This window comes from Lepus europaeus, chromosome 2 (assembly GCF_033115175.1).
Source record: "Lepus europaeus isolate LE1 chromosome 2, mLepTim1.pri, whole genome shotgun sequence".
In the NCBI taxonomy this organism is placed as follows: Eukaryota; Metazoa; Chordata; class Mammalia; order Lagomorpha; family Leporidae; genus Lepus; species Lepus europaeus.
The window spans coordinates 149,638,881-149,655,642 of record NC_084828.1 but is presented as its reverse complement, the minus strand read 5'-3'; the positions used below and the strand labels follow the sequence as shown (position 1 = coordinate 149,655,642).

Genomic DNA, 16,762 nt, shown 5'->3' with positions numbered 1-16,762 from the left:
GTATGTAAGCATTCCACAAGCTTTACAATGCTGTAGAAATGGTAAAATTAAAAATCTTTGTCTTGGGGCTGGCATTGTGGCCCAGCAGATAAAGCTGTCACCTGCAAAGCCAGCATCCCATATGGGCTCTAGCTGATGCACTGGCTGCTCCACTTCAGATCCAACTCCCTGCTAATGGCCTGGGGGAAATCAGAGGAAGATGACCCAAGTATTTGGGCCCCTACCACCCATATGGGAGACCCAGATGAAGCTTCTGGCTTTGGCCTGGTCCAGCTTGAGCCATTGCAGTCATCTAGGGAGTGAACCAGAAGATGGAAGATTTCTCTCTGCTTCTCCCTCTCTCTCTGTAACTCTTTCAAATAGATAAACAAAATTTTTATGGATTGATAGATCTTCTGTTCTTTTTTTAAAAAAGATTTATTTATTTGAAAGTCAGGGTTAGAGAGAGAGAGAGAGAGAGAGAGAGAGCAAGCTTCCATTTGCTGGCGCTGGACCAGGCCAAAGCCAGGAGCCAGGGGCTTCAACTGGGTCTCCCACTTGTGGGTAGTAAGGGCCAGAGTACTTAGGCTATCTTCTGAAAGAGGGAGAGAGACATCTTCCACCTGCTGATCCAGTCCTCAAATGACTGCAACAACTGGGTCAGACCAAAATCAGGAGCCTAGAACTCCATCTGGGTCTCCCATGTGGGTGCAGGGACCCAAGCACTTGGGCCATAGTCTGCAGCTTTCCCATGTACATTAGCAGCAGGGAGCTGGACAGGAAATAAAGCAGCTGGAATTTGAACCAGCACCCAAGTGGGATGCTGGCACTTCAAGGGGTGGCTTAACCCACTGAGCAAACCCGCTGGCCCCCTCCTCATTATTATTTTGCTATTGGCTGTTTGTGGATTTTGTATCCCACCATCCTCTCCCCTTATCTCCCCAGTCCAGCTGCTCCAACTGATATTTTTCCAACATGCTTTACACTTAGAGCCCAGGTTCCGTTGCCCCTCTCTTCATGAGGGTCTGTGCTCCAGTGACACTGCCTCAGAAGGATGTCTTTGCCCCTCCCCCTATGTTTTTTCCACTGCACTTAGCACTACCTGATATCATATGTGAATACATTCATAGACATACATGTACACACGTGTTGGTGTATACACACAGATGAAGGCAGGAATCGACCTAACTTGTTTACTTGCTATGTTCACAGTTCCTACAGGAATACTTGGAACACAATAGACATTCAAGCTTTATTTGTTGAAGATTGTGAATATGTAGGATGAGACACTGTACTTTACTTTTCCCCTCTAAATCCCAAAGAAATGATATTATTTGTGTAATCAGTGACTTAAAACATATTTTCCTGGGGCCAGTATTGTGGCGTAGCAACTAAAGTTGCCACCTGTGATGCCGACATCCCTTAGGGGTGCCAGTTTGAGACCTGGCTGCTCCACTTCCAATCCAGCTCCTTCCCTAATGTACCTGGGAAAGCAGTAGAAGATGGACCAAGTGCTTGGGCCCCTGTACCCACATGGAAGACCCATAAGCTCCTGGCTCCTGGCTTTGGCCTGGCCCAGCTCCAGCTGTTGCAGCCATCTAGGGAGTGAACCAGCAGATGGAAGACCTCTCATGTCTCTCCCTCTCTCTGTATAACTCTGACTTTCAAGTAAACAAATAAATGTTTTAAAAAATGTGTTTATTTACAGGTGATCTCTTTGTACAACTCTTTATGATCTTTCTTAACTTTTCTGGCAGATCGGCTGTACAGAAGCTGGGAGCAAAAGTCTTTGAGGAAGTCTATACTTACCTCAAGAGAGCAAGGCATCAGAACACCAGCGAAGCAGAGATCCAGGAACATCTAGAAAAAGTGGTACCTCGGGCCAGCGACTGCTTTGAGGTTGACCAGCTCCTGTACTTTGAGGAGCAATTACTAATTGCCACGAGGAGAGAATCTGCATTCTAGAGCCATCTCTAAGGAGCTTTCAAAAACAACCAGCAGTTGAAGTAGACAAATTTCTATGAAAATCCAGGAAACACTTCCACCAGACTTTACAGAAAATGGGTACAGCTTTACTTTTAATTCTCCATCCACATAATGACTCCTGTTGAGTAGTAAACAGGGCTGTTTCTACTCAGAGTCCTGGGTCATTTAGTCTACACTCTGAGATAAGTTTACAGATCAAATCTGGTTTCCTGAAAAGCACCTCCTCTACGTGTGCCCTCAGGGTTCCTGCAAGATTGAACCACTCTGGGACCATTTCCAGCTGGATGGAGGACAGAGCTTAGGGCATGCCCACTCTAGATCTCTGTGAACCAGGGCTGGCTTGCTTGTGAAGGCTGCTGGGCACTGGCCTCCACCCACAATGCTGAGCTGCCTGGGAGTCAGACACATCTGTCTATGCTGCCCCCCCCTTTTTTTTACCTACTTTTGCTTATCTTTGACTAATCAGCAAGGTAATAAATATGAGGACCTGTATTAAAAGTCTAAAAGAATGGGGGCTGGTGCTGTGGCATAGCAGCACTGTCTGCAGCACTGGCATCCCATATGCATGCTAGTTCAAGTCCTGGCTGCTCTATTTCCAATCTCTGCTATGGCCTGGGAAAGCAGTAGAAGATGGCCCAAGTCCTTGGGGCCTTGTACCCACATGGGAGACCCAGAAGAAACTCCTGGCTCCTGACTTCGGATCCGCCCAGCTCCAGCTGCTTGCGGCCATTTGGGGAGTGAACCAGTGGATGGAAGACCCTTCTCTTTCTCTGCTTCTCTGTGACTCTGCCTTTCAAATAAGTAAATAAATATTTAAATAAAATAAAAATCGTTGATGGGATTGAATTGGAATTCCCTGGCACATTTCTAACTTTATCATTAGGGGTAAGTCCGATTGAGCATGTACCAATGCCATCTCACTAGTCGAAGTGATCAGTTACAGTTCATAATTGATCATAATGATAGGATTAAGTGTCAAAGGAATCACATAAACCAGACTAGTGTCTGCTAATATTAACTGATAGAATTAAAAAGGAGAGAACGATCCAACATGGGAAGCGGGATACACAGCAGACTCATAGAATGGCAGATGTCCTAAATAGCACTCTGGCCTCAGAATCAACCCTTAAGGCATTCAGATCTGGCTAAAAAGCCCATGAAGGTATTTCAGGCATGGAAAGCCAAGACACTGTGGCAAAAAAAAAAAAAATGACCTAAGTGAAAGTTCTCTGTGAGTGAGATCCCAGTGGAAAAATGGGCCAGCAAAGAAGGAGGTACCTTTCTCTGAAGGGAGGAGAGAATTTCCACTTTAACTATGGCCTTGTCTAAATACGATCGAAGTTGGCAAACTCAAGAGGCTTCCATAGCCTTGGCAACTCATGACAAGAGCCTCGGGTGATTACTGATATCACAAATAAGAGTGTCAACTGTTAAATCAACAACAGGAGTCACTGTGCACTTACTCCCCTTGTAGGATCTCTGTCCTAAATGTGTTGTACTATGTGAATTAATGGTATAACTAGTACTCAAACAGTACTTTATACTTTGTGTTTCTTTGTGGGTGCAAACTGTTGAAATCTTTACTTAGCGTATACTAAATAGATCTTCTGTATATAAAGATAATTGAAAATGAATCTTGATGAAGAATGGGATGGGGGAGGGAGTGGGAGATTGGATGGTTGCGGGTGGGAAGGAGGTTATGGGGGGAAAAAGCCACTATAATCCAAAAGTTGTACTTTGGAAATTTATATTTTAAATAAAAGTTAGAAAATAAATAAGTAAATAAAATAAAATTCCAAAAGGTGATTCCTGCCTGTGATTTATCCCCCAGACTCATCCACAGAGCATTGAAAACTTATTCATTAATAAAAATATTTTCCATGGTTACAAAATAAATAACCCATTTAATCTTTCCCCTTATGTGAAATTATCTTGTGGAATGTGATGCATCCATCTAATGATGTGTATGTAGAGCAGCCAATATTTGGTTTATTATGTGCCAGTGCTGTGCTTAGTACCTGAAGGGCCTTACTTCATTGAATCTTTTCACCAGCTCTAGAGAGAGACAGAGGCATTGACAAGTACGGAGAGATTATCCCTCAGCTGTAGATGTTGAGGTTAGGTAACTTGCTTAGAGACATGATTGCAAGAAGCAAAAGCAAGCTGTGATTTCAACCCAAGTCTGATTCCAGTGCCCATACTCTTAATCACCATGTGTGTAGGTTTTGAACCAAGGGGCTCTATCAGACTTGCCTTAGGAGTTTTTGAAACATCTATATGTTTAAACATCCTGTTAAAGAAAAAAAAAATATTCTGACATTATTTTTTAAATCGTAGGGAAGATTTACTCTATTCAGGATTTTTTTTTTGTTATAGCAGCAAGTATTTTTAATTAATTTATTTATTTTTTGACAGGCAGAGTTAGTGAGAGACAGAGACAGAGAGAAAGGTCTTCCTTCCATTCGTTCACCCCCCAAGTGGCTGCTACGGCCAGCGCCTGCGCCGATCCAAAGCTAGGAGCCAGGTGCTTCCTCCTGGTTTCCCATGTGGGTGCAGGGCCCAAGGACTTGGGCCATCCCCCACTGCCTTCCTGGGCCACAGCAGAGAGCTGGACTGGAAGAAGATTAACCGGGACAGAATGCGGTGCCCCAACCGGGACTAGAACCCGGTGTGCTGGAGCCGCAGGTGAAGGATTAGCCTAGTGAGCAGAGGTGCCAGCCTTAGGATTATTTTGATAGCTGTCAAAAGCATTGTAATAGGGGAAAGACATAGGCTCAATTCAAAATAGAGCAAAGACAGCTGGGGACATAGAGCCAGGGAGCAGGACAGGGAAGTTCATGAATGGAATAGTACAAAGAGGAGACCTCAGGGTAGGGGGACTCTTGCTAAATAGCTGACTTAACAGAGCAGTCAGATTTTGAGGATGGGGCCTGAGCAATTTGATCAGACACTGAGGGTGATCAGATATCAAGAGTGTGGTATTCTCACTAAAATGACTGCAGGATTCTTGCTAAAACTGGATTCAGTATGCCAAAGATGAGGCCCAAGGAGGGGGCCTAACTGAAAAGAGCGTTCAGAGGAGCTGGGGTAATGTCTGGTCTGGCAGAGTCTTTGTCAATATTGAGCCTCCGTCCATTCCTTTTCCTGGAAAGTTGATGGACCAAAGCACATCTTTTGTTACCTGGTGAATTGGACATACAGAAGCACTGCCATTCACTCTTCCACCTCCTGCTACTGACCTGGGAAACCTCGTGCTGTGACCCCTGCAGGATATCTTTTCTTTCTTTCTTTCTTTTTGAAGATTTATTTATTTATTTGAAAGACAGAGTTATATGTAGAGAGGGACACACACAGAGAGAGAGAGAACGAGAGAGAGAGAAAGAGAGAGAGAGAGGGGTCTTCCATCCACTAGTTCACTCCCCAGATGTCCTCAACTGCCAGGGTTGGGCCAGGCCAAAGCCAGGGGCTTTATCTGGAGCTTCATTGGGCACATGGGTGCCCAAGGACTTGGGCCATCTTCTACTGCTTTCCCAGGCACATTAACAGGTAGCTGGATTGGAAGTGAAGCAGCTGGGACTTGAACTAGCATCCACATGGAATGCCAATGTCGCAAGCAGCCATTTAACCCACTATACCACAATGCCAGCCCCAGTGTCCTTTCACCTGGAAGGCTTATTAGAACATGGATTGCTGGAATCCATCCGCAACCTTTCTGATGCACCATATCTGGAGATGGAGCTTGAAAATCTGCATTTCCAGCAAGTTCTCATGGTGCCAATGCCGCTGCTGTGAAGGCGACATACAGAGCCACTGTCCAAGACCTGTCTTTCTGTTCCTTTTATTTGGAGCAGTAGATTTGTGTGCTCTTAGTTGAGGCTTACTTCATCTCACTTCTATTTGACAATGTGTGAGGACTGTGAAGAAGAAAGGGCCCAAAGACTTCAGATGTCTCCCAGTGAATTCCCTAAAAAAGGTAGTGCATGGGGTGGGAGTTGGGGGAGGCAGTGAGCTCTTTTTTTATTATTTAAGATTTTACTCATTTATTTGAGAGGTAGTTACAGGCAGAGAGAGGGAAAGACAGAGAGGTCTTCCATCTGCTGGTTCACTCCTCAAATGGCCTCAACGGCCGGAGTTGGGCCCATCCAAAGCAAGGAGCCAGGAGCTTCTTCTGGGTTCCCTGTGTGGATGCAGGGGCCCAAACACTTGGGCCATCTTCCACTGCTTTCCAAGGCCATCAGCAGAGAGCTGGATTGGAAGAGGAGCAGCTGGGACACAAAGCAGTGCCTATATGGAATTGCAGTGCCACAGGCGGGGGCTAAACCTAGTAAACCACAGCTCTGGCCCCAGTGAGCTCATTTTAAGGACAAGGAGACACAACCATTGTGTTCTAAGTCTCTATCTTGTGACTTCACTCCTACATCTATGAAGCAACTGTTGGGGTTTAGAAAATTATACTCCCAAGTATGGCACTTCGGCAAGCTGAGTACTTCAAACTAAAGAAGATTGTAAGGCCTTAGAACCAAGGTCTCTCTGACCTCCTCCTGTCCTCCTGTTTATTATCCCCTCTTTATCCTCTGACAGGGGGAGGACTTTCTTGTAAGTTCCCCTATCTGTCTAAAGATAGAGTCATCCTAAAGGAACTCCATGGTCTTGAATACCCTCTCCAGGAATCTCACCAATGAGGAGGGGGCATTAACATAGGAGAGGAGACACCAGTCCAGACAGACTGTCACAGACTAGCACCTGTTCTTCTGATGGCTCCTCTGAGAGTTTTAGTGCCTGAAGAACTTTGCCCAACATGACAAACTTTGATCACCATACATTTCTTCTCTTCACCCTCCTGTAACTTTTCACCACCTACCCCCAGACTCTCCAAGCTCCTGTTCCTTTCTGTAGCTTAACATGCTATATAAACTCCAGTTAACTGGCCCTTTTCCAATTCTCATATTTTTGGGGGGGAATCCCTATGCATATGCAAATACATTAATTAATATTCTTTCTCTTGTTTATCTGTCTACCATCAGTTGCTTTCATAGACTCAATTATCAAACAAAGGTTTTTTCTCACTCCACAACCAAAGGACCACAGGATACCCAGATGACCTCAACTCCTGCAGGGTTCAAGAACTGTGGACATCACTCTCTATGTTCTCGTAACTCCCTTACCACAGGAAGGCTTATGGGACAGCTCAGATCTTTACTCTTTCTCCTCCAAAGCTAGTGAGGTCCATTCTCATCCTCTCTCCCTGCATGCAGAGGAAAAGTCCCAGGTAGAAGACTGGGAAATGGGATCATGTCAGTGCTCTCACAGCCCCTGTGTCTGGTCAGGAAAAGCAAGCCTCAAATACTGGTTCTCAGATGTAAGAGGTGAAATTTTTCAGAATTCTGAGCTTGAGCATATTTCCTAAGTCAAATGCCAAACCCAAGGCTGTTACCATGGCTGAATATTGAAAATCAAGTTTGCCCTAGGAAATCCCTTAGGCTGGTCAACTTTTCTTCACCATTACAAAACTCTGGAGAGAAGCTACTTATGAAGAAGGTTCATTTTTTGGCTCATGGTTTTGGAGGTTCACAGTCCAAGATTGGGTGGCTCCATTATTTTGGCCATATAATGAGGCCAGAGCACACATGGAGGATGGATTACATGGTGATCCAGGGGACAGAAAGACAGGCTGAAACCAACTCATGCTTTATAACAAACCCTTTCACAAGCACTACCTTCTGCAGGCGAGCCCCGAGTGACCAAAGCCCTCCTACTAGACCCATCTCCTGGACAATACAACTGGATTAAGCTTTCACTCTCTTAGTACCATCAACTTAGGACTTGGGGTTTAAGCATCTGTCTGAGTTCAGGAGCTGTATCCTGTCAAAATCAGCACTGACAATGTATGGGGCCTATGACCGCCCCACTGGGTGTGGGCATGGACATTTCCATCACACCAACAAGGAAAAGACCTCACGCCAGGAAGAGCGTCCCAGAGCCCCATGCCCTTTTGGACCAACACTATTACAAAAGGGACTGGAAGACAGGACCACAGGAACACTCACTGTATCATTAGAATATAAAAATGCTTGTGTGAGTTCCTGGGTCTAAAGGGGAAATAGCTAGATTTTTCCACTATTTTCCACAGGCAGATTAATGTACCCAAGAAACAATGCTCTACAGTTTAGGTGTTACTAAGAAGACCGGTGCAGACTGACAACATCTTACCCTGTGGGACTGTGTGCTGTACACATCAGACTTTCAGAGTTAAAAATAAATATTACGTTGGACCCATAGCTCCATGCCTCTTGAGAGAAGCTCACACAAACGTATCTTATTCCCTGGGGTGAATGTGGGGAACAAGATTTAGCATGACTTCAAAAAATATTCTTTATTATTACTGTTGGGAAAATACATCCTCCTTCAGCTATAGTCTGTCTCAATTTGGGGCCATTTCAATGTAATATTAATAACTTTATATCATCAATAAATTATTTATTAGCATATTGGTGAATTTATTAATTAATAACTAATAAACTGCAAATAGTGAAAAAAACTGGCTGAGGAGTTAAAAAAAAAATTGGACAGAGTCACAAGTGTAAGGGAACAACAGGACCTTGCCAGCCTGCTGCTTTGTGAAAAATATCTATATTTCACAAATGCCAATTGACCTTTCTGCTCTCTATTTATGCAGAGGAAATGCCACCAGCTATTTCGGGTGATGCGGAGATAAAGCACACAAAGAGGAGTGATGGAAGTGAATTATTCAATGTCTTTGGGGCTGAGGCAGCAGCAAAAGCTCTAGGTCTATTATAAAAGCGTCCGGCTGTCACAGTGGGCTCGGGATAAAGGAGGCAGACAGATTAAGCAGCCGCTCAAGCTGGGAAACACCCGATTCCTCCTTCAAGATGATGCGAGAACTAACTGTGGAGCCTGAGAAGGGAGTGGAGCGAGGCCACGGGTGACGGGTGTGTGGAGGTGGAGGGAGAAGAGCAGGTGTGGACACAGAGTAAAGGATATTTTAGAATGCTTCTGCCTCAACCTGCTGTAAGACATTGAACTTGATACTAGATGACTTGGATTCTAGACTCCTGCTGTATCTGTCAGCTTTTCATTATTTAATTTAAAATATCCTAGAGGAGCTTCTTGGGAAGACAACGGCTTATTTTTGTTCAACAGTTCGGAGGTTCATAGTTCAAGGTCAGGCAGCCCCATCAGTCTGGCTTGCTAGAGGCTCACAAAGGCGGAGCAAGCCTGGGGGAATGGCCACATGGGGAGCCAGGAAGCAGGGAGAAAAGTTAGGCAGAACTGGGCTTTAATGACCAACCCTCTCAAGATGCTCATCTTCTGAGGGCACGCCCCCAGTGACCTGATGACCTTCCACCAGTCCTGCTTCAAGTCTCCACACCTAATCCACCAAACATCAACACAAGACCTCAGAGTTAAACACCTGTGTGGATTTAGGGAGCGAAGTCCTGTTCAATCCATACTACCTGCCTATGTCTGCAGAACTAGTAAAATACTCTGATTAAGAGCAGGTGTTCTGGTTCGACAGGTTAAGCTGCCACTAGGGATGAGCACATCCCGTATCAGATGGAATCAAGTTCTGCTTCTGCTTCCGATCCAGCTTCCTGCTAATGTGCCTAGGAAGCAGCAGATGATGGCCCAAATATGTTGGTTCCTGCCACTCTCATGGGAGACCTGGACAGAGTTCCAGGCTCCTGGTTTCAGCCCAGCCCACCTGGCTCTTATGGACATTTGAGGAGTGAACCAGTGAATGGAAAATTCTCTCTCTCTTTCATATCGCTCTGCCTTTCAAATAAATTAAAAATAATGTAAGCTGAATCTCATGACATTGCCAATGTGCTGAAATGCTTTAAATGCTACAAATTCTCTCCATTCTGGAGAGAAATCACTCACTTTGTTGCCAGGCTACCTGGCCTTCCATTGGAGATTGTTTAGTTTTCTAAGATCCTGCTATCTTCATAAAAATGCACCTGGAGCAAAAAACACAGTGAGCCATTCTCATCTAGCACTTGACTAGAAAATTAGCTGAGAGTCGGCTAAGGGATGAGAGAGCCAAGAAGAAAGCAGTTCTGAAAAAGCAAACAAGTGAGACCAGCTTTGCCTCTACAGAAAGCCTCTGCTCTTTGACATTTCATGAACCTGCTTGTGTAACTCCACCAGAATGCTTACATGCTCAGTTCTTCCTTGACTTTGTAAGAAGTTCCAAAATTTGGTTCAAAAAATGTATCTCATGGAGCCGGCGCCATGGCAGTTCCAGCATCCCATATGGGCGCCGGTTCAAGTCCTGGCTGCTCCACTTCCGATCCAGCTCCCTGTTAATGTGCTGGGAATGCAGCAGATGGCCCAAGTGCTCGGGCCCCAGCACCCACAAGGGAGACCCAGATGAAGCGCCAGTTTCCTGATTTGGCCTGGCCCTGACTGTTGCAGCCATTTGAAGAGTGAACCAGCAGACGAAAGCTCTCTCTCTCCTCCTCTCTCTGTAACTCTGCCTTCCGAATAAATAAATGAAATCGTTTAAAAAATGTCCATGATAAGGGCCAGTGCTGTGGAGCAGTAGGCTAAGCCTCTGTCTGTGGTGTCAACATCCCATATGAGCGCTGATTCAATACTCCACTGCTCCTCTTCCAATCCAGCTCTCTGCTTATGTCCTGGGAAAGCAGTGGAGGATGGCCCAATTCCTTGGGCCTCCTGCCACTCAGGTGGGAGACCCAGAAGAAGCTTTGGCTCCTGGCTAGGGCCTGGCCCAGCCCCGGCCCTTTGGCCATTTCGGGAGTGAAACAGCTGATGGAAGACCTTTTTCTCTGTCTCTCCCTCTGTCTGTAACTCTATCTCTCAAATAAATAAAGAATAAAAAAATAAGTAGATCACAAAATAACATATTCATAAATATTTATGAGGAATAACACAGTAATTACATTTATACTGTGCAATGGTTTGAATGTCCCCACCAAAAGTCAGCTTGAAATTTATTCCCCACTGTGAGGTATTAAGAGGTGGGACCAGGTGCAACCTTTCCAGAGGGGATTAAGCCACACATGGCTGAATGGATTACTGGGCTAAGGGGTGTATCAAGATGCAGTCTGTCATGAAAGCCAGTCTGGTTCTGTCCTGGAAATGCCATGCAATGTCCTGCACCACCTCAACACTCTGTTGAGTCCTCCCCCAGCACGATGTCCCAGCCAGATGCAGCCTCTGGTCCTTGGACCTCCCGGCATCCAGAACCCTAAGCTGAACAGACCTTTATTCTTTACAATTAACGTAATCTATGGTATTTAGTTATAGCAACAGAAAATGGAATAAGACACGCAGAATAAAACTCAAGTCCAGCAGGAATGCTTGCAAAGTGGATTTGTAGATTTCATTTGGGAGGGAAAACAGCTAAAACATGTTTGTCCTTCCAATGTGTCGTGGCGTCTCCCTGTTTGATAGAATTTCCCATCTCAGTTCATCCTTCCCTATACCCCAGCCACCACAGGAGGTAGCAGAGCCACTCCAGGTGATCTGCAAATGTTTATTGCTGTACACGATTCAGGTTGGTGGTTGTGATGCCGTATTATGGCAATAAGCTAACCAATGCATCTTCCTCATCCCGACAGCACTCTCTCCACCCTCCTCTAACACTTATCAGATTCTCATGCTTCATTCTTTTTTGCATTGCTATTTACAAATCTAAGGGATGTTTATTTTCAAGAAAATGACTCTGTGGCTTCTTTTTTATTTTAAATATTTATTTTATTTATTTGAAAGAGTTATAGAGGTAGAGCCGGAGAGAGAGAGTGGTCTTCCATTCTGCTGGTTCACTCCCCAAATGACTGCAACAGCCAGAGCTGAGCTGATCTGAAGCCGAGAGCCAGGAGCTTCCCCAGGATCTTCCACATGGGTGCATGGGCCCAAGGACTTGGGCCATCTCCTACTTCTTTACCAGGCTATAGCAGAGAGCTTGATCAGAAAAGGAGCAGCTGAGACTCAAACTGGCACCCATCTGGGATGTTGGCACTGCAGGCTGGGGCTTTAACCTGCTCCGCCAAAGAGCCGGCCCCCTCTGTGGCTTCTTAAAAGAACATGTGTGCCCTTTTTCAAAATGGCCTGGGTAAGCCATGACCTCTAACTTTCCTGGTTTCCTGAATGTATCAAGCCAATGCTGAGTGGGAACATGGAGACCTGGCACATCTCTTCTGTGCATGTAATATAAACCTTTCAGTATTTCACTTCATCATATGTGGAGTTCCCATCCAGTAACTTTAGGCACACAATTTTGAATGATAAGAATTCACCAGAGCCAGTACTGTGGCATAGAAGGTTAAGCCGGCACCAGTTCGAGTCATGGTTGCTCCACTTCTGATCCAGTTCCCTGCTAACATGCCAGGGAGAGCAACAGAAGATGGCCCAAGGGCTTGGGTCCCTGTACCCATGTGGAAGAAACTCGTGGCTCCTGGCTTTAGCCTAACCCAGCCCTGGCCATTGCAGCCATTTGGGGAATAAACCAGCAGATGGAAGATCTCTCTCTCTCTCCTCGCCCCCCCTTCCTGCTTCTAGCTCTCCTTCTCTGTAACTCTGCCTTTCAAAGAAATTAATAAATCTTAAAACCAAAAAGAATTCACCAGGCAAATGAAGGAAAAGATCTTACAGGAATAAAGAACACAAGAATGAAAGACATAGTCTTGTGGGTCTGGGGAATTTCAAGTCTTTTGGTGCCAGGAGTAGATAAAACAAGAGAGATTACATCAGGTTTAGAGAGGAAGGGTTGTTAGCCAGCCCCCGAGATGGCCCTCAATAATTCTCATCCCTGGTAGGAGAACCCCAACCTTGGCTCAAGAGTGGCCACTGCAGAGGTAATGTGTTGTGACTTGTGAGAACAGGTCACAAAAGGACACAATTCCATCTTGTTTTCTCTTGGTCTTTTGCTAACAGCCAATACCAACTTGCTGGCCAATCAGTGTGCATCTAAGCCCCATACAAGAGCTTTGAATGCAGACACTAGATACTATCAGGCCCCAGTCTCCTAGCCACTCTCCCTGAGCTTAACTCACTGAATCAGGGGAGTGGTACAGGAGGCCCTACAAGATTCCAATCACTGGGCTCATGAGAGCCTTTGCTTCTCCAACAGATACCATGTTGGTGGCCAGTATGGTCTTAATGGGTTTTGCTTAAGGGAATCTCAGGTCTGGACCCAAGCTGACTGAAGCCCACTTGGCCATCAGACCAACCAGGTGACATTGTGCAAACAGCTCATGCAAAGTATTTTGTTAATGCTTCAGGGCTGGGCTGCTGACTTCCCGCTCACTGATGTCCTAAAGTGCACACTGCCCTGGTCTTCATCTTACAGCCTGGTCAGACGAGGTCTAATCTTGCCACCTGTGGACCTCAAGGTGAAACAGAAAAAGGATGTATGTGACTCGGCACCTGATTCCAGAGCCTTGCAGCACTTTCCCCATCTCACACTAGCTCTCCCTTCTTTGTAGCCTCTCTAAAACCCCAAAATGTGGGAGCTCATACATACAGTACAAAAACAAAGTATAATATATATGAGTGCAATTGGCATTGAGATTTGATTATTATTTATAGTCTTTGTCTAAACTCCTGCAGAATGGTGGTCTTTCTACTTTCTACTTGTTGAATTTTTTTATTTAGTGGAAGATTAAACCTGTGACTATAAATTGAACGTATATTATCACAAAAATTAAAAGGAAAAAAATGCATCAAATATGTTCTCCTTATATAAATAAAAAAAGAAAAAAGATTAATAAATCAAACACATACACACAAACCCAAAGCACCTTCAATTGGCAGGGCACTGATTCATGAGACCCAGAGATCGGCGACACCTTCACCTGCAGACAGATAAAACTTCTTCCTTTGCCCCCAAATGTTGTCCTTATTATTTTGATGTGGCATCAGGGACAAGGACTGAGTTTTCAGTAACAGGTGAGCTATGGAAAACAAATTCTCCAGCCTGCGGCTTCCTTTGACGCAGTCCTGGCTGACTAAAATCTCATGAGAAACTTTGAGTCAGACTCACCCAGCTAACCCATTCCTTATTCCTGAGTTACAGACCCTGTGAAACAATGCTAACTATTGTTCAGTAATTGAGCCCTACCACAAAAGCTGAGTTACAGAGCCCCCTGCTGTGTCCTGTAGTCACGGGCGTCCCGAAGAGGGAGTGCTGGGTATGATTTTTGCAGTGTCCTGGCACTGTGTACAGGGCAGGTTTAGAGAGGGAGGTGTGGTCCAGGTGAGAAAAGATGAAGGCCTTACATGCATCTGAGGACAGGATGGAGGCGGGGGAGGTTAAGGAGCTGTTCGTGAGAAATCCTGGGCTCTCACATGGCTGCCTGGGCAGGAGATGGGTGATTTCACAGAGCTGGGATGCAGCATGTTGGCTTTGGGGTGCTTGTAGGGTAATAAGGTGAAGAGCCCAGGCATGCATCTGGAGGTGTCTGAGGAATTCTGCCCTTAAAATAAAGGTACCCACCTAATGGATCTAGATACACACACACACACAGCAGTGGATATTATTGTACTATAGCAGAAAAAAAAAAAAAAAAAAACCGTAGGCCTGGATTCCGATTATCTCATTCCCTTTAAGGCTGATGGATGTGATTTCAGGTATGTGAATGCTAAAAAAAGAAAAGAAAATCATAATAAACATAGTGGAGCCATATCGCACAGTAGATGGGAACTAACCAAAATCTTTTTTTTTTTAAGATTTATTTATTTAATCAAAAGTCAGAGTTACACAGAGAGAGGCGAGGCAGAGAGAGAGAGGTCTTTCATTCGATGGTTCAATCCCCAATTGGCCGCAATGGCCAGAACTGCGCCGATCCGAAGCCTGGAGCCAAGAGCCAGGAGCCAGGAGCCAGGAGCCAGGAGTCAGGAGCCAGGAGCCAGGAGCTTCTTCCAGGTCTCCTATGCGGGTGCAGGGGCCCAAGGACTTGGGCCATCTTCTACTGCTTTCCCAGGCCATAGCAGAGAGCTGGATCAGAAGTAGACCAGCAGGGTCTCAAACTGGTGCCCATATGGAGTGCTGGAGCTTCAGGCCAGGGCGTTAACTCACTGTGCCACAGCGCCAGCCCCCAAAATCTTGAATTTATCTTACACAACACCAGTAATTTCTTGAGACTCCCACATAAAACTGGTCAAAACCAGTCAGAACCATGAAACAGCAAATGGCCGATCTGCCACTGGTCCCTGGGTGAACATGCAACTTTTTGGGCCCAAACCCCCTGCCACTTGGGGTGCCATGGCCACCATTTTTTAACGGTATGATGTACAAAGAGGCTTCCACTGAGCTGCCCCTGCTCAGAACAGAAACACTCCTTTCTTCCTTGACCAGTTTACTGTCCGTACTCATCTCCACCCCTTACTCCCTTCCCAGTAAATGTCTTTGGCATAAGCAGTACAAGAGGTCGGATTGGAGCACTGTCCTGCCTCCTTCCTTGGCGGCCTCCTAACAATGTCTCCTCTAGAGACAGTGGCTTCCTTGTGTCCATGGACAAACACAGACTCATGGAGATCCTGTCACCACTGCACCCAGTCCTTTCAGGAAGTCCTGCTGTGTAAGCTCCCAGCTGAGGATACCATCTGACACTCTTCAAAACCAGTGGTTCTCATCCTGTACCTTGCATTCAAAGCACAGGAGAAATCTTGGGAGATAAGATCACCTGACAGATGGTAGGTGTCAGCTGTAGCCTTCTTCCTGCCTCTGACCTGAGCCTGGACCACAGCTCTCTCTTCCTGCCACACTTAAGGGATCCTGCCTGTGAAAGGGTTCTGGGAAATGCAAAGTTTTATTCAAATGTAAATTGCAACCTTTAGCTTCAGGAACAGCAAAACATCTTTTTTGTTTTTAATGTTTTACTATAGAAAACACCTAACCATATTAAAGAAAAGGGAATAATATAATATTGTCATATTATATATGTGATATATAATAATAAACTTTTAATTCTCCTTCAAAAATTATCAACTCATGCCCAATTTTATTTTATTTATATGTTCAGTCTCTATTCCTTGAGTTATTTTTATCATGTCATTCATAAATATTTCAGTGTGTATATCTAAACAATAAAGAATCCTTGAAAAAGTAACCACAATACTATTACCACACCTCAAATAACTACCAATGGTTTCTATATATCAAGTATCTGATCAGTATTCTCATAATCCCACTAGGTGAATTTTTCTTTTAAGTTTGTTCAAATTAGAATGCAACTAAAGGCCGATTCCTTGGATTTTGATGAATTTACAGGGTCTCTTTTGATGTATGGATTCTGCCTCCAGGTCTCTTTTTCTCCTTGTAATCAATTTATTGAAAACACCAGATAACTTGTCTTGTAAACTCTCCTTCAGTCCAAGTTTTGCTGATTGCATCCTCCTGATTTGTTAGAACTTTATTTTCTAGATATTTCACATTTATGGAAATACTGTGACACCTATAGAGCTCCTGTCCACATCACCCAGTTGTTCCTATTGATTGGCATCCTGCATTACTCTGGTACATTTCTTACAATAATGAGCCAGTCGGGATATATTAGTATTAAGCCACATCCTGACTTTACTCAGAATCCCTTAGCTGTTACCTGATGCCCCATTTCTGCTCCGGGAGACCCCACTGCTGTGAATTCCTTGGGCTCTTTGGAATTGTTTCTCAGAGTTCGTTGTACTTCATGACTAATGTACGTGTAGTATCTGTGTCCCTGTTGCCCCAGCCACCAACTTTCTATGCTGAAATCTTAATCCCTGGTGTGTTGGTATTTGGAGGTAGGGTTTTGGGAGGTGATTGGGCTAT

General features: G+C 44.9%; 1 protein-coding gene across 1 annotated transcript in view; it reads left to right on the top strand.

The window, feature by feature from the left end:
* The window catches only part of NEK11 (NIMA related kinase 11), a 326,453-nt gene extending 324,445 nt beyond the window's left edge, over positions 1-2,008 (top strand). The window contains exon 17 of the mRNA XM_062214781.1: positions 1,737-2,008. Within this exon, the coding sequence (XP_062070765.1) occupies positions 1,737-1,944 (208 nt within the window). The 3' untranslated portion in view covers positions 1,945-2,008. The remainder of the gene's footprint in view (positions 1-1,736) is intronic.
* The last annotated feature ends 14,754 nt before the right edge of the window (positions 2,009-16,762 follow it).